At 38.8% G+C, this 25,346-nt stretch overlaps 3 protein-coding genes across 5 annotated transcripts in view; 1 reads left to right on the top strand and 2 right to left on the bottom strand.

The window, feature by feature from the left end:
* The window catches only part of b4galnt1a (beta-1,4-N-acetyl-galactosaminyl transferase 1a), a 44,714-nt gene extending 43,040 nt beyond the window's left edge, over nucleotides 1-1,674 (bottom strand). The window contains exon 1 of the mRNA XM_021318505.2: nucleotides 1,500-1,674. The gene's annotated coding sequence lies outside the window, so the exon portion shown is untranslated. The remainder of the gene's footprint in view (nucleotides 1-1,499) is intronic.
* A 5,830-nt stretch (nucleotides 1,675-7,504) lies between these two features.
* On the top strand, nucleotides 7,505-14,571 carry c1galt1a (core 1 synthase, glycoprotein-N-acetylgalactosamine 3-beta-galactosyltransferase, 1a). Its single transcript, XM_012866589.3, has 5 exons — nucleotides 7,505-7,748; nucleotides 10,147-10,285; nucleotides 10,477-10,731; nucleotides 12,005-12,669; nucleotides 13,311-14,571. Exons 3-5 carry the CDS (start codon nucleotides 10,521-10,523, stop codon nucleotides 13,659-13,661), a joined length of 1,227 nt encoding a protein of 408 aa, XP_012722043.2. The 5' UTR covers nucleotides 7,505-7,748; nucleotides 10,147-10,285; nucleotides 10,477-10,520; the 3' UTR covers nucleotides 13,662-14,571.
* On the bottom strand, nucleotides 14,500-16,553 carry tac3a (tachykinin precursor 3a). 3 transcript variants are annotated; one of them, XM_036137628.1, is made up of 7 exons: nucleotides 16,152-16,553; nucleotides 15,605-15,744; nucleotides 15,435-15,531; nucleotides 15,240-15,266; nucleotides 15,092-15,145; nucleotides 14,885-14,951; nucleotides 14,500-14,750 (listed from the first exon to the last, which is right to left on the bottom strand). In XM_036137628.1, exons 2-7 carry the CDS (start codon nucleotides 15,728-15,730, stop codon nucleotides 14,732-14,734), a joined length of 390 nt encoding a protein of 129 aa, XP_035993521.1. In that variant the 5' UTR covers nucleotides 15,731-15,744; nucleotides 16,152-16,553; the 3' UTR covers nucleotides 14,500-14,731. The 3 variants fall into 3 exon arrangements, with proteins under 3 accessions (XP_035993521.1, XP_035993528.1, XP_035993536.1); XM_036137635.1 differs by having other exon boundaries at nucleotides 15,435-15,534; nucleotides 15,629-15,744; nucleotides 16,152-16,539; XM_036137643.1 differs by having other exon boundaries at nucleotides 15,629-15,744; nucleotides 16,152-16,536.
* Between the last annotated feature and the right edge of the window lie 8,793 nt (nucleotides 16,554-25,346).

Below are 25,346 nucleotides of genomic sequence, written 5' to 3'. Positions count from 1 at the left end.
TCAGATTACCGAAAGCCAAACTGTGAGTAGATATTCTTGCCTGCTTCACTTAGTTCCTGACCAGGTTCTGGATTTCCCTGTCCTGCCTTGCCTACTTTGGACACCTCTTCGGCTCTCGGTTTTCTGGACACAACATGGACTGTTTCCCAACCACAAATCTTGCCAAGCCCCAACAGACAAGTCTGCACGTCATCTGCGTTTTTATGTATAAAATTATAAATATCAAGGACAGCCAGCTGATAACATTGGACGCAGGGGAAACAAACCAAATAGATTAGCATTAGTTCTCAAGAGGAGAAATAAAATGTGGATCAATTCACAGTGTTCACAGACAGGAAACAAATTCAAGAACTTCCCAATAAAATCTTATGAGTCAAAGGAAACTGAAAGTAGTGTCTGAGATAAATCCTTTTCAGCCCAAACCTCCGAAACACTCTGAACATTGAATTGTTTGATTTAAAAAAGTTAACCTTCCTGTTGTGTAGAGCCACTCGGGGAAAAAAAGGGGACGCGAATGACTCCTTCTCTTTCAGTGCTACAAAGCACCTTGTCTTGATGACCTTCCCACCTAGGTTAGATTACTATGATTTTGTTTAAATGAGCAAAATATGCAAAGTGTCACCACTTTGCATATGTTGGATCCTGTCTATCATGAAACATTTCAGCACTTCATAAGATGCACATCTCTCAATCATGGCTTTACTTTATATTGTCGGGTTAACTGGCCGTCATTATCAGTTCGTAGATTCATGCAACGGTATATTTGCATCTATTTGTGGACCTTTTCCATCTTATTTATCCTCCTACATGTCACAGTACTCTCGGGATTTTATCTCCTTTAGTGCTCTGTTAGTACAATCACAATTGGTTAAAAAATAAGATTTTTCAAGCTCTGTCCCATCAATTTAAGATAATCTACAGCAGGACCAGGCTGAAACCATCCACAATGACGTTTCAATTATCTGCATTGCTCTCCTGCGTTTGTAACTTTTGTTGATGCTGTTTTCTCTCTTGTAAATTAAATCCTGGATCCCAGTGACACAGTCTAAATAAATACAGGTGAGATAAACAATTAGGAAATACGTCTGCACTTGAACCTGCCCTTATCTGTGCCACGTTCAGAGAAAACGTTTTAAACAGTGCGATCAGATTTTTTTTTTTTTTTTTTTACATCTTAAAAAAAAGGATGCATTACAAAACAACCTTACAAAGAAGCATTCACAGATAAGATGAACCTTTCTCCTATAAAGAGAGGCTCGACTGTTCTTCCCGTTATCAAGCTGTGTAAGGTCAGTTTTAGCGGCTGGAAGAGACACATTTCTTCAATGCGAAGACAAGCACTTCCTCAACATCATTTATCTAGGTACATATTTCGCCTGAGAATCGCGCTAAGGTTAAGATTACCCGGAATACAAAAAAAGATATATTAGCGTCTTTCATAAACCAGACCTTTATATAAAGCACAGAAAATTTAAAAAAATAAAATGTTTATATCTTACTGTGGTAGTAGTTGTTGTTTAAATTGACACCCGTGCCAGACTTCACCTCACGCAGTTTAAATGTAAAAACAAAAAACAAAACAAACAAACAAAAAAAAAAAAAAATGAAAACTGAGCGCTGCGTTCTGGAGTACAGCCTGCTGCACCCTTTGGTCCGGGAGTGAGGAAGCGTTCAGGCACTTAAAGGCCACACCTCACCAATGCTGTTCAGCGGTAGCCCGCAGAGCTGCAGAGCTATAGTAAATTTTGTAAATCTGCAAATACGTTGCTCCTTGCTTGTCACAATAAATTAACCAATCATCAAGCTAACTCTCTGTATTTTTTTAAGAGGTCGCCTACGGCAGCCTCCGTGGTCGCCTGATATTTTATTTTACATTTTATTTCATATATTCATGCCATGTAGATATTAATACATCAAAATATATATATTTTTTTCCACACAAAATGTTCACACAGCTTGAACTTTGTCAGGTGAACCTTGGCTGCAATTACAGCTTCAGGTCTTTTTGTGGGATTTTTTTTTTTTCTACCCACTTTTTACATCTAAAGACTATAACTTTTGTCAGTTTCTCCAGACTAGATAGCTGGAACCTCTAACAGATTTTCTACCAGGATTGCTCTTCGTTTCATTGCATCCATCTTCTCATTGGCTCCAACCTGCTTCCCTGTTCCTGCTGAATCCCCACAGCCTGATGCTGACCCCACTGTGTCCCAGGCTGAGGAGAGCGTGTTCAGGGTCACATTCAGTGTTAGTTTTGAAAAAGTTCAAGAGGCATAAAAAGTTTTCACTGAATCTCTACGTTGGTTGTATGATGGCAATGAGAAAATGTTAAAAAGTTTCATCTGTCCATCCAACTATCCTTGTTTATCCAAGATTGGGTCAGAATTTGACATTGTATTTTAATTAGGGCTGAACGATTTTGGAAAATAATCTAATTGCAATTTTTTTATCTTAATATTGCGATTTAATACGATTATTTTTTTCCAGTTTAATTAATCATGTCTTCTTAAACGTATACAAACAACAAATCAATCTTTTTCATCGCTGTGCAGATTATTTGCTAAAAGACCCACTGCAGAAATGATTGCGTTCTGCGTACGATATATTTCAACCAAAATTGCGACTTGATTTTGACTTTTCTCTGCATTAATCACAAGCAACAAAAATGGCCTCTAGATAAAGATGTTTGTAAACAAGGACTATTTAAAACAAGAACTTGTAAAAAATCTTTAATGTTTTTATTACAGTTTTTGTTGATTGCTTTGACCTGTTTGAAGAAACTGGCAACCTCTCACCATCACCATCTCAGCAGAACAAAAGACACCTCTTGCAAATGAGTTAACCCATTCTCATTGGTTTGACACATTTTCCCAGCTCTTTTGCAAAACAGTTAACGCAGATGTCATTCAAGCAGTCCAAACTCCATTGCTTTAGCTGTGGTAGCAAAACAGCAACCATATGTTCCAAGCTCTTAGAAACTTCTTGATCAGAATGAAATCACTGAAGCACCTGATTGACACTTCTTTACACAATTTTTCAATTTGCAATCAGTTTGCAGGCTTTATGTAAAAGGTGCCATGTTGTGTGTTGTTCTTTGCAACCATGAATGTTCTAAGGCAGATGAGAGTCAGAGTAAGAGGTAGATGGGTCAGGGGAAGAAGATTATGAGGAAGAGGAATCCATGTGAGGTGGCAGTGTACCTGGAAGGGCTCAAGTTACAGATGAAATTTGGGCAACTGTGATTGATCATGTGGTAAATCATGGCCTTTCACTTAGAGGGGCGGGACAAAGAGTCCAAACTTTTTTCAACAGAAATATGGTTGCATCTATTGTAAGAGTTTTTCAACGGGAGATCAGGTATTGGTGCTATACAGTATATACATCTCTATCTATTCCTATAGAGGAATTCTTCAGTGCATGGAGATGGAAAGTATATGATCACCGCCCCTATGAGCAGACGCCCTTACCCAATGCAATGACTGCTGCTGCCCATGATATACAGTAGATGCAGAGGCATGTCAAGGATGGATCAGGCATGCAAGAAGATTTTTCCCTAGGTGCATCACAAGGGAAAATATTGAGTGCAATGAAGATGAGGCCAATGTGGCCTATTCGTCAAAAGAGAAGAGACTAGAAGAGACAGACAACCCTAGTATCTTCTGTTGGAATACTTTATTTGTAGCCACAATAAAAAAAAAAAAAAGAATGAATGATCAATAACATTTGGGTCACAGCATATCTGACTCTGGATTCATTTTTTGCAAGAAGGCAAATTTGACTACAAATGACATTGACATGTAAGCTGCGTACAGTCTTTGGCTAAAATGACCAGCAATGCCAAACTGATTCACATTGAGTGTGGTATTTTGTATTTTGTTGCCTCAATTGTGTAATGAATGATTGGTAGGGTTCAAACATTTATGTGCAGGTTGTGTTGTTTGAGGGCAAAATCTGCTTTTGATTTATATTTTAAATGTTTTGGCAGAGTTGGAGCCCTTTGCAAACGAAATGTGTAATTTTGGCCATTGTTGCCACGGTTTAGGCCTCCGTGTCAACTGTTTTGAAAAATTGGGGTTTTGAGTTGACTGCTGCGTAAAAGCAATCAATAAAAACTGTAATCAGAATATCATTCAAGAGAACAGCTTTTAATTGATTTGGACATCAATCCTTGTTGAACATAAAGTGCAAAGTGTAACCAACAAGCAAGTCTATGTATTACTGTAAACTGATTGACCAGAACTTACAGTAATGCTATGGTGAAATTCCTGAAAGCTTCTGGTAAAACAGTATGATTATATAAACTCTAAAACAAATAATGAAATTAGATTATTTCCCTTCCATGTGGAGGCAAACCCAGTTTAAACATATTACTGACACCAAAAAGACGTGTCTTTCAAGAAAACTGATTTCATCTGTTTCTTTTTAGGATCCTGTCCTTTAAGACATGACCCAATTATAAGGACCATTTGTTGGAAAGTAGCTTGTAGAAAACTTTAGTGCTTACAAAGCCTAATCCACGGACCTACCTTTCATGCTTCTGCATTTTGAGGAGCTGACTGAAGCTGATTCTGGATGTTGAGTTGAAGGAAGTGGCTGTATCCCACAAAGCCTGCCACAATTGACTCATGGCTCATTTTGCAATTCTTCAGAAATTTGCAGCAAATTCAGCAAATTTCAGGAAAAGACTGGGGCATCTGCAGTCATTGTTGTATAAAATGTATGCAGTCAGATGCTGCACACTTACCTTTTCCACCAATTCAACATTCCATTCATATACGTTAATCCATGACTTTGTAAACGGTTGGCTTTTTTAGCCATGACTTTTTTGCGTGACTATTGTGACAGCATGATTTCATATAACATCTCTATGTTACAGTTTTTATTGATTGCTTTGACCTGTTTGAAGAAACTTGCAACCTCTCAGTTTTCAGCATCACCATCTCTGCAGAGCAAAAGACACCTCTTGCAAATGAGTTAACCCATTTTCATTGGTTTGACTCATTTTCCCCCCCCCTTTTGCAAAACAGTTAACGCAGATGTCATTCATGCAGTCCAAACTTCATTGCTTTAGCTGTGGTAGCAAAACAGAAACCATTTGTTCCAAGCTCTTAGAAACTTCTTGCTCAGAATGAAATCACTGAAGCACCTGATTGACACCTCTTTGCACAATTTGTCAAATTGCAGTCAGTTTGCAGTCTTTACCTAAAAGGTGCCATGCTGTGTGTTGTTCTTTGCAAGCATGAATGGTCAACGTAAGGCAGATGAGAGTCACAGTAAGAGGTAGATGGGTCAGGGGAAGAAGATTATGAGGAAGAGGAATCCATGTGTGAGGTGGCAGTGTAGCTGGAAGGGCTGAAGTTACAGATGAAATTTGGGCAACTATGATTGATCATGTGGTAAATCATGGCCTATGACTTAGAGGGGAGGGGGGACAAAGAGTCCAACCTTTCTCAATAGAAACACGGCTGCATCCATGGTAAGAGTTTTGCAACGGGACAGAAGGTATTGCTGCTATACAGTAAATACATCTCTATCTATTCCTATAGAGGAATTCTTCAGTGCATGGAGATGGAAGGTATATGATCACCGCCCCTATGAGCAGATGCCCTTGCTCAATGCAATGACTGCTGCTGCCCATGATATAGATGCAGAGGCATGTCAAGGATGGATCAGGCATGCAAGAAGATTTTTCCCTAGGTGCATCACAAGGGAAAATATTGAATGTGATGTAGATGAGGCCATGTGGCCTATTCGTCAGGACAGAATGGACTAGAAGGAACAAACAGCCCTAGTATTTTCTGTTGGAATCTTTCATTTTTTGGACTATTTCATTTGTTTATGTGGAGAAAAAGAATGAAGAATCAATAAAATTTACATCACAACATATTTGCTTCTGGATCCATTTTTTTTGGCAAAAAGGCAAATTTGATTACAAATGGCACTGCCATGTAAGCTGCATACAGTCTTTGGCTACAATGAACCAGCAATGCTGCACTGATTCACATTGAGTGCGGTATTCTGTATTTTGTTGCCCCTTGTGTAATGAATGATTGGAAGGGCTCAAACATTTGTGTGCAAGTTGTGTTGTTTGAAGGCAAAATGTGCTTTTGGATCATATGTTAAATGTTTTGGCAGAGTTGGAGCCTTTTGCAAACAAAATGTTTAATTTTGACCATTGGTGCCACTGTTTAGACCTCTGCGTTAACTGTTTTGAAAAATGTGGGTTTTGAGTTGACTGCTGCGTCAAAGCAACCAATAAAAACTGTAAAAACCCAGTTTAAATGTGCTATTATGTAAAGAGTGAATTTTTGATTCTTTTTTATTAGCTATAAGATTCAGTATCCACCCATCCACCCATCCATCCATCCATCCATCCATCTTCTAACACGTCTATCCCTTGTGGGGTCGCGAGGGGTGCTGGTGCCTATCTCCAGCTGTCAATGGGCGAGAGGCGGGGTACACCCTGGAGTCCTGGACAGGTCGCCAGTCTATCGCAGGGCAACATAGAGAGAGACAGGACAAACCCAGGCATGCACAGGGAGAACATGCAAACTCCATGCAAAAATGCCCAGGGCAAGGGTAGTACTTGAACCTAGGAACTTCTTGCTGCATGGCAACAGCACTACCCACTGTTTCACTGTGCAGCCCTAAGCTGTAACAATCCAAATAAAAACAAATGTCTGAAATACGTCAGCCTTTCTTTAAGGAATCTATATAGAATTATGGGTTTGACTTTTTAAATTGAATTATTGAAAAAAAAAAAAAAACAACAATTTAGAGTTGATGTTCTAATCTATTGAGATGGACCTGAATACTTGTACAGTCATATTCAATAAATTTGGAAATTATTGAAAAGTTGATCTATTTTTTAATTCACTATGAGTGAAAAACATTACAAAGATTAATTACACACGGGATGATTCTTACAAGCCTTTATTCAGGTTAAGTATGAGGATTTTCCAGTTAAAGCTAATAAAAACACAACATATAGGATTTGATTATTATATCAGAATAATAAAAAAATATTTTTTTTATACAGAACTGTGGGCTTAATGAAAAGTATATTGAGTACCATCTTAAAGTTTGGTATTTTCAAAAGGTACTTTTAATCTGACAGACGAGCAAGCCCGGAACGCATACTCTAATTTATTGATTAAGTTGATAAATCTTTTATGTGATAAAAGATTTTCTATTTCAGGATCTAAACGTCCATCCCACTGAGCTGTATTATATAGCTCAGTGGTCCATCCACGTTGCCTGCACGAAGGTGTTAGGGCGACCTCCAGTGGTAAAGAGTTGCAAATCAACAGATATTCCTGAATTTCTATTACTTTTGCACCTTGCATTTCTTTCTGTTTTTTAAGCGTCTTGTTTACATGAAACACAATCTCGTATACAGGGAGCAAAATAATTATAAAAATAAATAAATAAAAATAAACGTCTTAATCGACACTTCTAAAACGCAGAAGCGTTCTTCCTCATACGTCACCGGCAGCTAGCCAATTGGAGGCCGCGTATGCAGAGCTTAGCCGTGTGGGGTTGAATGGTGCGAAGCTGGAGGTTGCATGCCTTTTTTCTCTCTGTAATCATCTCAATGCAACCACGCGAAACCCAGAGAAACCTAGAGAAGCTCGGCCAGGAAGAGCTGTTCGTCGGCTGAATGCGAGCAGCATTTCCCGATATCAGGAGGCACTAAAGCTTTAGGATGTGTCAGCCCGTACTCTCACATGACTGATCCCACAGAGCAGGTAACAAGCACACGTTTGATTTAAAATGGCCTTTAACCACACGGGCATGTAGAAACACGACTCTTTAACGATCTCTGGTTATTTAAGACGAAATGTGGATTTAGATCTACTTTCTCTGTGGCCCCATACCGACACCACAGTAATCACTCACTGTTGTGTGTGTGTGTTTTTCTGCTTAACGTGACTGTGCTGTTGCCTGAAACTAGATTAAAGAATACTACGCTAAATATTAGAGTATAACTGAAAGTGGAGCATTATTTTCCAGAAGCGGATTTAATAAAGTCGTATTGGGATGATCGATACACATAAATCAAAACGTTTTTAGGGCAAGCCCTTTCGTAAGTGAAAATGAAAGACTTTGAAGCCATCTTTTCTTTTGTAATATTCGAAGTTTATTCTAATGTTTTTCCTTTTTCTTTTGGCACAAGCAGGAAATATGTATTTGAACTCCAATCAGGCATAATATGACCACCTGTTTACTGTGGTCCCCCTTTTGGCCATGACCCGTTGTGGCATTGACCCCTGGAGGTGTGCTGAGGCAGGGCTCCCAAACTTTTCAGTCTGCAACCCACAAATTGATCCCTTTGTGGGAGGGGGATTTCTTTTTCCTTTTTGAATTTTGAAAATAAAGTCATAATATTATGAAAATGAGGTCACAAAATTACAAAAATAAAGTTGTATTTTTATATGAGCTCTTACAAAAAAGTGTAGGGAATACAAAATATTTTAGCACATCAGCATCAAATCATCTCTCAACCCCCAATAGGTGTCTTGCGCCCCACTGTGGAAACCCCTTTGCTGAGGTACCTAAACACTAAGAAGTTACCAGCCGATACATTTAACTCTCATAACCATTCCATGAGTGCAGACAGGATCTGGCATTTGGGATGCCTTTTTTTATGTGTTGTGCTTGCTGTGGTATACACGTACATGCACTGATATAAAAACAATAATCTTTTTTCAACTGTGAGTTGAAATTGGAGGTTTATAAATGGTACAGAAACACTCCTTTATTTAAGTTGTAAGATCAGTGCTTTGTATTTTCTTGTTTGGATTGGGATCTTGAGGAAACCGGAGAACAGGTCAACACCTCAAACTTGTTCTCCTCAAACGATTGTTGAACTTTTTTTTTTTTTTTTTTTGCTTCTTGTTAAAAAATGACCATCAGGGTGTCCTAAAGGGCACGGTATCATGTCTGCAGCCCTGCAATAAATCCTGCTGAACTATGTATTTGGACAGCTTTCTGTTAGAACCTAGCATTAACTCCTTTAGCTATTTAAGATAAAGTAGCTTGTCTGCTGGTTCGGATCACATGGGCCAGCCTTTTTAGTGGCGTGTTGCTGGTTAGCCACTGTTTCTTTTCTTCTTCTTTAGACCACCTGTAATAGACTCTGTGCAATGCAGATTGGGAAGACCCCAACAAAGCTTTGGTTTCAGAGAAGCTCCACTTGGAGATGACTCAGTCGTCTTGCGATCACAGTTTGACCCATTACAAACTCTGCAGTCCATACATTTACCCATTTCTCCTAATCTAACACAATGTAGATAATAAAATGCTCGTTAGCTCCACAATGTGTCCTACCCACTAATAGGTGCCTTGAAGAAGAGATAATCAGTGTCCTTTTTTCGCCTGATCAGCGTATGCACTAAGCATGCATTCTGCTTGTTTCCAGCTGCAGTCATCTAAACTGTTTTCAGTGCATTCAGTTTTATCAGGTCTAAACAAGTCAAAAGTTTTTTTTTGTTTGTTTTGTTTTAGTCCAGTTTCGTAGGAGGGGGAATTTACAAAGTCATTGTTCCAATGCATTCCTGTCTTTGGCTGTAAACCTGTTTCCATGCATGTTGCTGTGTTTACCTGTAAGCCAAACAGGTAAACCCAGTCTGAGTTGGCAAGTGTGCGAACTGCAAGCATACAGTGGAGGAAGAAAGTCATCATTTCAAGCCTGTTCTTGTTTTTAAGTTTGTTTTCTAACTCTCCCTTTTAAATGCTAAGATAATGTTTTATGGTTATCACTTTTTTATGTAATTGATGTCTTGTGTCTGTGAGGTTAGGTTTCTTTGTAAATAGTATCACCTGTGTTGATGAGATCAACTGTCTAATTAGATAAAGTAAATAGAATACTTTGACAAAAGAGTAAAACATTTTCTCAGCGTGGGTAAACGGTCTCTTTGATCAACATTAAAGAAGTCACAACGGCGGGATTAGCCATTGTCAAAGGGTAAGTAGTTTATAAAGCTCTTCTCCCAAAAACAGAGCCTGTGTAGAACTGCTCTGTTGTTCTAGAGTCTAGAGAGCAGGAAATGGATGAATTAATTTGGGCTTGGTCTGCTGTAACATTTTGTTTTTTTCTCAGGGCAATGATTTGTTAACAAATGATGTTTCTGTGGTCTTCTGTAGGCTAAAGATCCAACATGGTGACATACCCGGACAAGCAGTGAACCAGCTTTGTAATGTCCTGACCTGAACCTGACGTTACCTGGAAAAACCACTAATCCTGTTTCATACTACGCGCCCAGCTCTAACGAGAGGCATGCAGGTAGTTATATTACTTAGCAGACAGAATGATCTATCTAATATGCTACAGACACGTCCTCAGATCTTATTGACCATTGCCCTCACTATGGGACATATGACTTTAGTATCACAGTAGAGTTTAGTAATAATGATAATGCTTATCTATAAGTTGCTTGTCAAGCTAATTAAAGCGTGGGGTTTTATTTCACGTAGACATGCTGTAAGTTGAACATTGCAGCACTGAGAAGAATTTCACCATGAAGGTCCCTAGCTCCTCATGGGCCTTCCTGCTGGGCGTCTTGGTGGGGACCGGCAGCATGTACTTCTTCCTGCGCCAGGTGTGGTTCGAGCGAAGCTACCCTGTTCTCTCAGAGGCTCAGGAAGCAACCAACGTACCAGGGGAGGGACCCACCAGCTGGAGGAAGGAAGGAGGTGCACTCATCAACCTGCTCCACCCTCACCATGCAGGTGATGTGCCTACATATTTTTACATTCACCCTTTACAGTAAAAATGGTTCAGGTTAAAAATCAAATCTTACCAGTGAGATTCAAATATCTCTGTTTTGAATCAAAATATGTCATATTCATTGAGTCAGTCGCAAGCATATTTTCAACCTTTCTGGTTTATATTTGTAGATAAGTATTTAAGGTAGGAGGGTGATGTCACTTGCAAAGTATCGCAGATGGAAAGCAAAACAGCTGCATGTGAGAAGGGTTGTGTTCAGCTACTATTTAATGACAGAAAATCGAAAATTCAAAACTGAATCTATGCCCAGAATACATGGTGAAATAAAGCTGTTTTAAAAGAAAAGAAAAAAACTATTTTTTTTTATTTCTGAAAAGGTTAAACGCCACAGTATAATATAATGCACTGGGTTAAATGTTCTTTTAAAATATCAGTAACAAATATCCATTTTAGGCTACATCATTTTAAATAAATCAAAGACCAAGTTGTCATTTCAAACATTATTTCATATTATCATAGATTTTTAAGATAAAATAGCCAGTGTTGCATCTGCACTTCTCTTCTGTTGGGTTTTTAATTTAGCAAGGTTAAATAATAAGCTAGATAAATCCTGTAGAAGAAGCAACTTATTCTAAAGAAAGCATTTGGTAGTTAAACAGACAAATTAGAGAGTAAACTCCTTTAAAGAGAATAATAGTCTAAAATTGTCCAACTTAATAATGGCAAACCTCTAATTTGACTTAAAACCAATGAGACAAATGTGGAAAATAAGGAAGCTAAAGATACTTGAAATTCTCCCTGCCTTTACAGATTAGGGAGGAGGGAAGTAATGATGATCATTCGGTTTCCAGTTAGTCAATTAAATGGTTAAAAAGTAACAAGTTGAAGATTTTCAGAGTATACTGATTGACTTTAATACAAATCACATGATAGTGTTGCAATGTCTTGCAAAGCAATTGCTTTGGTATTTGTTTGAACAGGCTTTTATTTAAAGGTTTTAAAGTAAAGACTTCTGAATACATATGCGTATGACACCTTCAGATTGCTATGATGATGAAAAAAATTATTTAACACCATGTTTCATTTTACCTCCACTTCACAATTCTTCATTACTCTTTGTTGGTCTGTTGCATTAAATACAAATACTATACATTGAGGTTTCTGGTTGTAATGTGACAAAACGTGTAAAAGATTTGTCTCACACTGTAATTGAAGCACCACACATACTGAGAACACAAGGCAGGACCGTAACCTTGTCTTTTTTTCTGTATCTAGATGAAGACAGCCACGTGGCAGACACGCTGTTCCACAAGGTTCGTGTTCTCTGTTGGGTAATGACAGGGCCGTACAACCTCGAGAGCAGGGCCCGCCATGTCCGAGCCACCTGGAGCCGGCACTGCAACATTGTTTTGTTCATGAGCTCAGTGGAAGACCCTTCCTTCCCCACTGTGGGGCTGGGCACCAAAGAGGGCCGCGATCAGCTCTACTGGAAAACCATCCGAGCCTTTCATTACGTGCACGAGCACCACGTGAACGACGCCGACTGGTTCCTGAAAGCCGACGATGACACCTTTGTGGTGGTCGATAACCTGCGTTGGCTTCTGTCCAACCACACCCCCGAAGAGCCCGTCTATTTTGGTAAACGCTTTAAGCCGTACACCAAACAGGGCTACATGAGTGGAGGCGCGGGGTACGTGCTAAGTAAGGAGGCCCTCAGAAGGTTTGTCAAAGGTTTCCAGACCAAGGCCTGTACACACACCACCCCTGTTGAAGACCTGGCATTGGGGCAGTGTTTGGAGAAGATGGGCGTTCTGACGGGGGACTCCAGAGACACGATGCACCGAGAAACCTTTCACCCGTTTGAGCCGGAGCACCATCTCACCACAAAGTTCCCCAAGAGCTTCTGGTACTGGAGTTATTGTTTCTACCCGATTGTCGAGGCAAGTCCCTTCACGTGTTATATCCTGGTACTAAGGTTCAGTGCTGAAGTGGTACTGTGGCGGTAACTCTTAGGATAACTAATCAACATGAAAGCCAATTACTGATAGTTTCCATTTGGCAGACATCCTCTGAGTGGATTAACCTTATTAGAAAGGGGCAGTTCAGGTTAAGAAGCCATGCGGATGGAAGACGGCATTGAAATTTTAAATGGGGGGAAGAGACTTCATAAATTCATTCTAATATAAGGTAACTGCTGAAACCCTTGTTCTATCTTTCACTTTCAGTGATTTGCTGTGAAAGGACAGGTTTCAGTGACGATTTGAACAGTGTGTTCTTTTCTATCAGATGCAAATTAATTTATGGAGAAAGATGGCTGTTCTCCTGTACTCTTCCCACTAAAAAGTGCAATAACATGAACATTAGATGCCCCAGAAAATAAATTTCAGTTAAGAATTTCACATATATATTAGAGCGGCATGCCAAAGTCTTTCTGATGGGTGTATACGAGTCCTCACTTCTGCTTTATGCACATAAATTGTTGTCGCTGTGTGAGAATATCTGACGTGAAAATGTTTCGCCTGATGTTTCCTGAGCACTTCTTATCTTTTTTGCATGTATTTATTTGGTTTTGTTTTTCCAGGGTCCGCAGTGCTGCTCAGACCTGGCTGTGTCATTCCATTATGTGGAAGCAAAGCTGATGTACACTCTGGAGTATTACACCTACCACCTGAGAGCTTATGGCTACGTACCGCGCTACCTGCCCCCTGCACGCCGCAGGCCCAGTCTGCCCCCGCCCTCGAAGACGACCGCCACTGTGGACCGTAAAGTGGCTCAGCGGGGGACGGACTCGACCACTCACACGGCCCCTGCTCTTCTCGTCAGTGGAAACCGATCCACAGAAGAGACACGCACAGAGCGGGGCACGACAGGCGTTGACGTTTTTAATTTACCCCCAAACAGGACTGCAAGCACACAAGGCAGCCGTCACTGATCCCCTGCGCCGTTTGTCTTCCGGCTGCTGCATGAGCTTCGACTGCACTGAATCTGATCCGATCGCAGCTACTTTAATACCATGACAGGGCGATCAAAGCCAGGAAAGAGACTTTTTGTTCTCAGAGGGTTTGCTGCTCTGTGTAGTATACTGGCTGCGGTCCTCAGACAATACCTCTTTCACAGACAGCGCTCCCAGTGGGAGTGGGGACAAATTAATTATGGCTCAGTGGCAGCTGCGTATCGCCTGGGTATTTTTTACCCAATATAAATGCATGCTTTTTGCTTAATTATGTTGGACAGCATCTGGATTTGTGACCCAGCCACAGTGAATTTGTATTGATGAGGAAACATTTTCACTTAAAACATCATTAAGTTTTTTTTTTCTTTTTTCATATTAAATGGAGAGCAGCAGCACATTGTGAAACTGAAGTACTCGGTCTTTTTATGGATACCAGTTGATTTTAATTATGATGATTAAATTCTTTTTCTATTTTAGCTTTTTAAACAACTTGCAAAAATTGATGTTTGAATTATTGTGAGATTATGTTCATCTTTCTGGAATGAATTCTAATTTCTTTTCATCTGGAGCTCAAGATCTCATGTGGCGATAAACGCAGGCCGATATAATGTCTGTTACAGCAACAACTGTGCAGAAATGGTTTTTGAGTCTGATGCAAAGCTCTAAAGTCCTAATGTGCATTAAAAAACAACCTGTTCTTCTGTTTCAGAGCAGTGCTAAACATACAATTATACACGTTTCCCGTGAATCTGTTCCTGTCGAGTCATTTTGAGGTTTGAATCCCGAAATCAGAAAGATGGACCAAAATGAAACAATACGAAATATATAAAAATTATTTTTATTTTCAACTTTGAACAAACAGAAGATAACAATAAAGAAACTGAAATTAGAAATTGTAATTATTCTTTGTCTTTCACAAACAGTTACAATCTGCTTGGTTTATGGTTTACTTTCATTAACCGGCCACTTTCCATTAGACTTGTTGGCTTTTTGTGATCCTTTGTGATTTTCTGTCGTTAAGCCAAACTGATAAATGGTTAGCTGAACGTTTACAGCCCCTGAAGTAACCTGGAATAAAAGAGAAAAAAAATACGTCTGACATGGAAAAGATAAATCAGTTGAGCAAAGCATTAAAAAAAAATTATAATAATTAGGGTTTGACAAAAAGCTCTTTTCCTATTTCAGCTTATCTGAGGACTCACCTCAGCCTGGACTTGTTGAGAAAAATTCCTCTCCGATCTGGATACTCTCTCCTCCAGGGACTATTATCTAAGGGAGCAGATGAACATTTTCATTATAGCAGCAGATATTACAAGTCTCATAGTGTCTATATAGTAGAACTGGGAGGAGGAACCTGATTCACCAATACAGCAAACAGTTATTTTACTCCTGTGATCTATAACACTCACCAGAGTCTGAGCTTCTTCTTCCCATTAGACCAACAAATAAGTCATCCATTTCCCCTAATAAAAGGAAAGCACATTTTTTGTATCATAACACATCTCACAGCTGATAACTATATGAAAGCGAATATGTTAAGTCATTACTATATCTCACTTTTTTGAGGCGATTCCACATCTTCCTCTGTAAAATGAAGAGGGAATACACAAATACAAATCAAATAGGTAATATGATCAAAAATGTAAGAAATCTACAAATTGAGGCACTGAATTTGTAGTTGATAATATTGAATACAGTCTTCTTAAACAGGATAGCAAAAGAGAAAATGCATAAACAAAACGGCATACTAACCAGCATTTCTTTTGCCCATCAACCCCACAAAGCTGTCATAATCCAAGTCTGTGTATCTCCTCAGGATGTTCCGCTTCACGTCTTCCAGTCTTATAGTCTGCTGGAAATATACGAATACAATATTAAATTCTCAAAAAGAAAAAAAACAAAAAACTGAAAAATCTACTTGCTTTAAGCGCTTCAGGAAAACCTACTTCTGAGGAGGGTCTGCGCAATCCGGTATCCTCGCATCTGGAATGGCTGGCGCGAAGTTTCATGATGAGGAACAAAGTCACCAGAAGCACACCTCGTCTCATTTTCTCAGCAGCACCTGTCCGAAATCATTTACAGTTACTCTTTCAGTTGTTCATTGTTATTCTTGAAGGGAAACTACAAAGGCTTTTAGAGTATAAAGAATGCATGCGTTTGTAGCGCGCAAACAACTATAACCGCTGCGTAAAGAAGCGCGAATAAAGGTTTAACTGTCATGGACATGATTAATATATTTTGAATTATTTTCGACATAACTTAAGAAATGACCCCAACAGGGATAAGCGTGACGGCAAATAGATGGATAACATAAGAAATCTATAACAGCAGATTGCCTCCATGCTGTGCACCAATTTTCTCAAAATCAATAATTGCGCAAACCTAAACTATACTTTATCAAGAAAGAAAAAAAGTTAACACTTCAGTAATAGTAGGTATATATGTATAATTCTTTTTTTTTTTTTTTACCTGTTTTGTCTCTAACAGATACTTTGGTAAGGTCGTCAGCTGCGTGCGCCCTGGTGCGGAGTGGACCGAGTTACGGATGGCTCCTGCGCTAAGATCCAGTCTTGATAAATGAGACGACCACGGTTTGCGGTATTAAATATTAGCCAGAAACCTGCGTAAAACCAATCGGCAGCTGGAGCGTAGGAGGGGGTAACAGCTCTTATGTCACGCTAAGCTTTCTCCTTGATGGTTGGGAAGCTGCTGAGAGCGTCTCCCACCCCTCCACACCCCCGGACATGAAATAATGATTATAAAAAAGTCTCGGTAAAGTAAAGGGAAACATGGGCTTCGGAACCACCATATGTTGGGAAAACGCAAAGCGTTAAAGTGGGTGTTTTTAGATGTTTACACCATAACCTATTAGAGTTTGACGTATTTTATAATTAGAGACTTGTAAATTCTCTGTAACATCGAGAGAAATAGGCTGTGTTTTACCTCATGCTCAGAGCTTGATGCACTTATCAATCGGTCAGGTATGGAAGGGTTCTGTAAATGGCAGGTCTGAAATTTGTTTTCTTTCTCCGTTTATTAAATCCATCAAAACTATGACATGTCATCTATTTAGTCTATTAATTGTTTGACCAATGACATACCCTGCCAATTAGGGTTTGGGTTCCTGCAAATTAATTTGAATATTAAACATATAGTAAATAAATATACATCAGTATATATTTAATCTTACCCAATAAACATACATGTTTGTTGGAGATGCTCAAACATGCAGAAACACAAACACATTTACATAGTTGTGCCTTTATCTCCATTCTGTTGTGTATCGAGATCATTTTGTCAAAAAACAATGTTTTCCTAAAGCTGAAATGGTTTAAGTAATTTGGCATTGCTTCAGTTTATGTGACCACACCGCACAGACTACTTCTAAAACATTAATCTGTTCACCAACATTTATTTTCAATAGGAAAACGGGATTTTTAAGTCTCACCTCTCTGCTTTACATCATAAACATCAGAGATCAATCAATTTGTACAATTTGTATAATTACCACTGATGCGTAACTGGTATAAAACGTGTAAATGTGACATGTGTGACAAGTGTGGGGCTCTTGGTTTGGGGGTCTTAGACTCCTTAGTTTGCTTCACCCTTTGACCAGATTCATGTAAATCTGTATCACCATTGCTGCAAAATATGTAGTGGAATTCAAACGTGCATTTCTTGAAGGTGATTTGATGTGGGATCTGCTTGCTCTACCCAATATGATTTGTTGCTGCGTTGTTTTGCTTGCTGATTTCCCAATAAAACACTTCCAGCAGGTGTGGAATTAAAAGTGTGTCATGTAACTTGTAAAATCGTCTGCCTTTCTGCACAACAGCATGTAACGGATTTTCTCCAGCACTGCAGTAAAAGCATAATTTTATTTCTAATCATCATTTGCTGAGAGATAACATTTAGTAGTCATTTAAATATTGAAAATCCATTTGAATGTTTCCAGAAAAAAAAAAACATTAACGTAATTGACACTAAAATAAACAGCAAAAATTTAGAGTTCAAACCAAACCGATCATCTTTTTTTTTTTTGCAATTATACATGCAATTACAGCTGAGATTGCATGCGTGTGTGCACTCATTGGAAATGCAAATGGGCATAAATATTTGAGTAAAGCAAAGTTTGACAGCAGGCAGGTGGAATTATGCTGCAGATTTAACTTGCTGCGGCCTTTGCACCTTTACACCAGCAACTGAGCACCAGGACCAAATCCAGATAGTTAATTTTAAAAAAGGTTACCAAGTGTTTTATCAATGACTTCCTTTTACTATATTTGTCCCCTTCTTGCACGTAACGATGCAGAAGGTGGGGATGCAATGAGAGGATTGCAGCCGTGCTGGGGAATGGGAGGGGAGATCTAACGGAAGCAGAGAAGTCATTAATGACATATTTACATTATTGATGAACTTTTTTTTTCTTATCTCCCCTGGTAATCAAAGCAACCCTACTCTTGAAACACAGCACAAGGGGAAAGAGTGCCAGCAGCTGTTTATCCACAACATAACGGGGCAGAAGAAGCCTTTCATCTAACCAAAAGACAGCTGACTATATGAGCTACAGGGCTAGAGGTGCTGCAATTCATCACCGATATTGTCACCTGCCCTCTGGATCTCTGAACAATATGATGTGAATGCTCTGCTCGTATGTGGCTTGGATGTCATATTTTCTCGGTACCTGAGTCGCTTTCACATCTGTTTCACCCATATTATGTATGGATTCCCTTCGGAGTTCCAGACATCTTTACATGGTATGGAACAATCCCTCAACCTTGACAGCTCAGCAGGATAGTCAACAGGCACTGTTCTGACACAATCTGAGATCATTTTGACTACTTTCCCAGCAATCGTGGAACAGGCTATCAGTAGGGAGGAACAATAGGAAAGAAACCTGCCGATTAGATTTAGAGATGGTTCAGATTTTCTAACTGGGGTTGTATGGTCTAATTATGCCTCATCAGTATCTTACCTGCAGTACAACACAGTGAATACAATTTCAAAATGGCAAAATAAGGGGTAAATTCTCACAGTTTTGTTTTAAACCAACTGTTACATAGAACAGGGTACATAAAAAGCACAATTTCTGCCACAGAGCAGTTTCAATGTAAAACAGCATTAATTACCAGTGATACTAAAGTGTGTTTGATGGTAAGTTAAATAAATTACAGGTATTATTTTTTTCACATTAATTCACTGGTTGACCTTTCTTGTGGATTTGTAGCCAAATGTTATGTCAGCAGTTTAATTTAAACTGCAGTTAGCTAGCATGAACAAGATACCAGCCACAACACAGTGGCCTACCTTATTGATTCTAGTAACTCATCCCTGTTACAGCTTTCTAGTTTGTCACTGTGAATCATACAGCTGGTTGCGAAGTCAGCAGCTGTCACAACTGCAATTTTTCCACCAGGTTATTCTTAATCCCAGCTAGCTATAGAAAATATGGTTAACATTTGGTTTCAACAAGTTTGTTGTTTGGCTAAGTAGATCATTGTAACATGTATAAATAGCCAAGCTGAGTCTGAGATAGATAATCACATTTAAGCAAATAGCACCAGAGATTTGGGGGGGGGGGGGGGGGGGGGTATACAACAACTATAAAGTTGTCTATAAAAATCGACTATCCCACGGCTGTTGCCTGTTGATTTTACCAGATGTGGAAGATAATCGTTGGGTAATGTTGGTATGGTTTTGATCCATTTTTTGCATTGTTTTATTGTGTCTTGTTGCAAGTTTCATAATTTATTATTGTGTGCTTAGTTTTCAATTTTTTCCCCTTACTATTAATGCATTGCTTTTGATGTTTAGCGCTTTGGGTCAGCTGTGGTTGGTGCTAATGTGCTTTACAAATACAGTTGGTGATGAGGATGATGTTGCCAAGTAAAATAATAATAATAATAATAATAATAATAATAATAATAATAATAATAATAATAATAAATAAATAAATAAATCTTACCTGAAGCAGGCTAAATGTAAAATTAGCACCTTTTTAGGCTCTAGCTCGATAGCTTCATTATTGTTTGTTAAATTTCTACATATATTCATTGCTAATAAGCAAGTGAATTCATAACATTGAAAACACTTAACATTATCCTCCTGGCTTGCAGGCAAATCCTGATGACAGTGAAGCCGGCCCTTGTCAGTCATGAGAGGATCTGCCAAGGGGCAGCCTGTAAAAGGCTGCATGAGGAAGGAGAGACAGTTCTGATGACAAAGTGATTGGCCTTAACATTAGCAAGGTCACCTTGAAAAGCTTCTGAAATACATAGCAGGAGATCATCAGTCTTTCAGTAGGTGGTCATCTGCAAAGAAGGGGCTGCACACATTTTGGGATTGCCAAAATGAGCTATTAAATTGGATAGGTTTATCAATTATCAGGAAAATTGCAGAGCAGATCCAGTTCTTACCTATGTTGCGGTATTCTATTATTGTGGATAGGATAAGAGATATCTCTGGTGTAGAGCAGCAGGCAATGCGCCTATGTTATGTTGATACTGATTTGCTGGTGCACTAAGACTTCAAAGGGTTGTATGAAGCAACTTCTGCAACAGGTGATTGATATACCACACAAATGTCAGTTTTTCTATTTGCCCTTACACATTGGATTACCATGACCATACTTCTGTAGTTCTGACTTTACTGGAGAGGCTTTCATTTGTAAATGTCTTGTTAGTACAAACTGTTGGCCCTACTACGAATGTAACGACTTGAGCGCTAGTTACACGAAAATAACTTATTGAGTTGAGTCAATAAATCGACCCCCCAGTGCAAAAATCTTTGCCCCTGGATCATTAGGATAAGTGTTGGTGAACTAGCTCAGAAGCATGACAAATAAAGAATCGCTTATTTAACAGGAACACCAATGTGGCACCAAGAGACTTTCACCTGAAGAAGACATTCTCAGTGTTTCTGAACCATTTTCATCAATAAATTAAATATGTTACAGATATTTTCATATTTTGTCCCATTTGTTCTGTAATTGCTCCTCCTTGTGAATCCACAGCACTATGTTATGTAGCTAGTTTAATTTAAACTGCACTTAGCTTACAGGAGCTACTGTTGCTACACCATGGAAGCCAATATCAGCATATATTTATTTTATCTAATTTTAGTTACTAAGGATTTTTAAAGGTTTTTATGTTGCTTATTTCATAGAGTAGTACAGAAGCTAAAGTCAGTAGTGCTTAGTTATGGCTGCATTTGTTCACCTGATTTTAAATAATCACAGCCAGCTATAGAAAACATGTTTAACATCAATCTACTGCAAAATTGTTACATTATATCAATTCCTGGCCATACATCTTTTGGCAGATTGCATGCCCAATACTTGTTATAATCATCAGAAGAAATCAATTCAATGAAATTTCTATAGCACCAATTCACGACACATGTCATCTTGAAGCACTTTACAAAGTCAAATTGAATCAAATCATACAGTCAGATTGGTCAAAAAGTTTCCTATCTAAGGAAACCCAATAGATTACATCAAGTCTTGACAAGCAGCATTCACTCTTCATGAAAGAGCGTGTGAATCGTCATCTGCCTCGACCCACTGGCGGTTAGAAAAGAGACACAAAAAAGCACAGAAGCACACATTGATCCAGGAATCCTTTCTATATTACATGGTAATAGCGGATGATCTGCCTCCCTGATTGGTGTCACAGCTAACATAACGGCAGATCAGGTATACCTACTATTAAGAGAAAAAAATAACAGCAAGAACATAAAGTTAAAAGTTTAAATAACAACAAATAATGCAAAATTGGAGAACAGTAGGGGAACTCAGCAGAGTGAGAAAAATAGGCCCTGATGTCCTCCAGCAGTCTAAGCCTATAGCAGCATAACTACAAAGATATCTCAGGATAACCTAAGCCACTCTAACTATAAGCTTTATCATAAATGAAAGTTTTAAGCCTAGTCTTAAAAGTAGACAGGGTGTCTGCCTCACGGACCAAAACTGGGAGTTGGTTCCACAGGAGAGGAGCCTGATAACTAAAGGATCTGCCTCCCATTCTACTTTTAGAGACTCTAGGAACCACCAGCAGACCTGCAGTCTGAGAGCGAAGTGCTCTGATAGGAATATACGGGGTAATCAGAGCTCTGATATATGATGGAGCTTGATTATTAAGGGCTTTATACGTAAGAATGATCATTTTAAATTCAATTGTTGATTTAACAGGAAGCCAATGAAGGGAAGCTAGAATAGAAGAAGTATTGGAGATTAAGTAAAAATTGTGACTGTTAAATAAAAAATAAAAAAAGCTGGTGTGGCACCACCAGGATTTGGGCTGAACCATTCACTTTCAGTGTTTTGAAGTGCAAATAAGAATAAATTTTTTGTCATGTCAGTTAATTATTTTCTACTTTGTATCACTACATCTTGTGGGCAGATCAATTTAAACCTCTGTCAGCTTGAGCAATATGGGTAGCCACAGGATGCTAACCAATATCAATGGACTCACATTTACTTCATAAATTCTTGTTTATGACAACTTTTGAAACTTTTGAAGTAGGTTCTCTGATTTATAGAGTTGTTGATATGGTTTAGCACTCAGTTATAGCTGCATTTATTGACCTAATTGTGATTAATCACAGCAACTTTCAAATCGACCTTCGATCAACTGGGCCAGCCCCTGGATCTGCCGCCACCTGTCCTGTTCAAAACCCTTCTAACAAATCTGTTTGTTTGGAACGACTGACACAGCAAAAAGCTGTGTGTCAAAAGTTACCCAGCAAAAACAGTTGCTGTGAAGCATTCAATTAATCCACGAGGGCATTCAGGAAATGTTTTAATTCTCCATTAAAACTTTCTCAAAGATTTTCCGCATCTATTACTTTGTAAAATTAAGCTAAATTATACATTCAAAAAGTGTCTCATTAGTGCAGTGATCTACACATTTGAACAATGTATCAAAACACTTCACAGGCACAAAAAAGCTAGCATCATAAAATCATGATTTTCCATCATATAAATACCATTTAAAGGTTTTCCACCGCAGGTCAAAAATTGCAGTTTTCAACATTGACATGGCAGGCACAGCAAGAAAATTGAAATAGATTGAGATATGAAAAAAAAAAAACGTATTGCCAAAAAGGAATAGACAAAAGCTGTTCCACAACAAGATTAAAACACATTGCATCCCATCAGAAGTTCTCAATTTGTTTGAGACGGCATAAAACTAGCGCCTTCAAGTTAAATTCAGTGAGGTCCCGCTGGAACACATTTCCAGAATAGCTCTCTTTTGTCAGCAAGAAAATCACATGAAGTGAAAAATAGGACATTTTTGAAATAGTATAACAGTTAGATTTTAGGGGAAAAGTGCTGTTTCCACAGTTTTTTTTTAACTCTAAAAAGTCTCAGTGACTGAAGTAACTGTAGTCATCCTCTCTTTGAGACCTCGTCAGTTTTCATGTTGACACAAAGTTCTGCATGTCAGTGGTCAATAGGTGACCACTATAACGTTCATTTTTTGTGCTTTCAGTCCAGATAAAATGTGCCTTCTCATTTCTTTCATGCTACACATGCTTTACTGTATTCAATGGGATCATATGTGGTAGATAAAAATTATTTTTTATCTGTGGCATGGAAGGAGAGCATTGTTTTTAATTTCTTCTACAAATTGAAAACCTGAAAAGGTGCAGTGCACATCTGTAGTCAGCCTCTTTTGCTTTATTATTTTAAAAAGAAATCCTGTTCAACCAGTTGCAGGTCCGTGCAAACACAACCAGGACAACCGCCATTCAAACCTTGTGTCACTCTTCATCTGATGTCTGAGGGAAGCAGATAGAGCCTGCAGTACCACCACGCTGTGATTCCTCTCCTGTCTCTCTGATTGAGCTGCCAGTCATCCATTTGTGCAAACTTTAATGGCATGAGAGTAAAAAAGATGAAGTAATTTCCACTCTGGACTTCCAAGGGGAGAATGACGCAACCACCCCTATATAGGGAAGATGTTATGAAGAGACTGAGCAAAATCTGCGCAGCAAGAAGCATGTGTGAAGGTGAGAAGACACTATAAAGATGTGAGAAATCACAGAGTGCAGAATTAGCTATATTCATGTACAATATGGTGCTGTGTACAAAGTGCAGAATCTCTGGCCAATAACTCCAAAGGGTATCCTGAAAGTGTGAACCCCGTCACAGAAAAACAGTTTGTCACACTCGTCTGAGCCATCCGGCTTTTTTTAGCCTTCATGTTGCTCGTGGCGACAATAGAACTAAAAAAAAAAAAAAGCGGGTCTAGATTCAAAGCCTCTCCATGGTGGATCATTAGAAACACCTGACAATAATTGACTTAATGGGTACTAATCAAGTGGGGGAGTTTTAACTGAGAGACCACTTTATACCCCTCCTAAGGGGCACACAAAATGACTTTGATGGATGCAGTTTTTATGCACCTTCTCCTCTGGGATCTTTGACTCGCGAGGTCCTGAAGTGTCGCTTCCATCTAAATGTTAATTTGAAGGCTGCTCTATTAAAGCTGCCATGGATGCTGATGTTTTCTGAAAGTCATTCTTTCATAAGATGATATTTTGCATAAAGGCCTGTGATCAGCAATGTCTGACCTATAATAGATTCTTTTTTCATTGTTTTCAAAAAAATTGTTTTTTAGGTCCACACTGGGGAAAAAAATCTTTTGTTCCAGTCCCACAAAAGCTGACAACTAGAGAAAATAAGATGCTTCGATCTCTTTGAGACCTTTGAATTTCTATTTAGATAAGTGACTTTTTTTGGTCTGTCTCATAGCTGTATTGCCTTTTTTTCCCCGCTGTTGAGCACACTCTAGAAGACATATTAGCCTCCTGGTTATCACAGACACAATCAGTGTGCCTCATACTGCCTCTCCAGCTTCTTATTTGCACTTCAGCAGGTAATGCGAATGCAATCACGATGATTCATATAGGATACAGTTTTTAAGCTAAAAAGTGATGCTGATAACTAGAGAAAGCCCAGAGATCCAGATAAAAAAAAATGGGCATCATAGTTTTTTGTTTTCTTTTTGCTTTGCTGACAAAGGTTTGGCTGTAAACCAGTAGTGCCTTTCTCCACAGAGAAACCAGCTCAGTAAACCCACCAAGGACCTTCTGTATCAGAGGGGACAGTGGGAACCTCTATCATAACGTTCATCATTGAGATGAAAACAGCATTTTAAATCCGTTTGTTGACTTATTGTTTAAAATAGCTTCCTGAGTCATGAAACAAAACAAAATAAATAATCTGGGGTATTGCTAAAAGATGTAGAGTGGACAATGTGTGAGATTGGCTTTTTCGTGCCATTCGTTGCCTTCTGATTAAATACCAAACCCAAAATGTCTAAGGCTGATCCTAAAAAACTCTACTCATGTAGCCTTTTTCAGCTCTTATCCAGGATCAAGGACCCACCTGCATTACTCCCGAAAAGGCACAAATCCTTCCTTCCATCCATTTCATCAACCATCACTTATGAACGAGACACTGAGATACTCAAACTCCTCCATTTAAGGCAGAGGCTTTCACTCGCCTTTAAGAAGCACTCCCCCTGTTTTCGTACTCAGACACAAAACAACGGACTTGTATCCAAACCTCTGTGTAATTGGCTGGGAACAATTATTTTGCTCACTGAAGGCCATGACTTAAAGACACAAACTAAACCAAATAATTTGCAATGATCATGT

This window comes from Fundulus heteroclitus, chromosome 1, assembly GCF_011125445.2.
Source record: "Fundulus heteroclitus isolate FHET01 chromosome 1, MU-UCD_Fhet_4.1, whole genome shotgun sequence".
NCBI classification, from domain to species: Eukaryota; Metazoa; Chordata; class Actinopteri; order Cyprinodontiformes; family Fundulidae; genus Fundulus; species Fundulus heteroclitus.
This window is presented reverse-complemented; position numbering and strand designations above follow the sequence as displayed.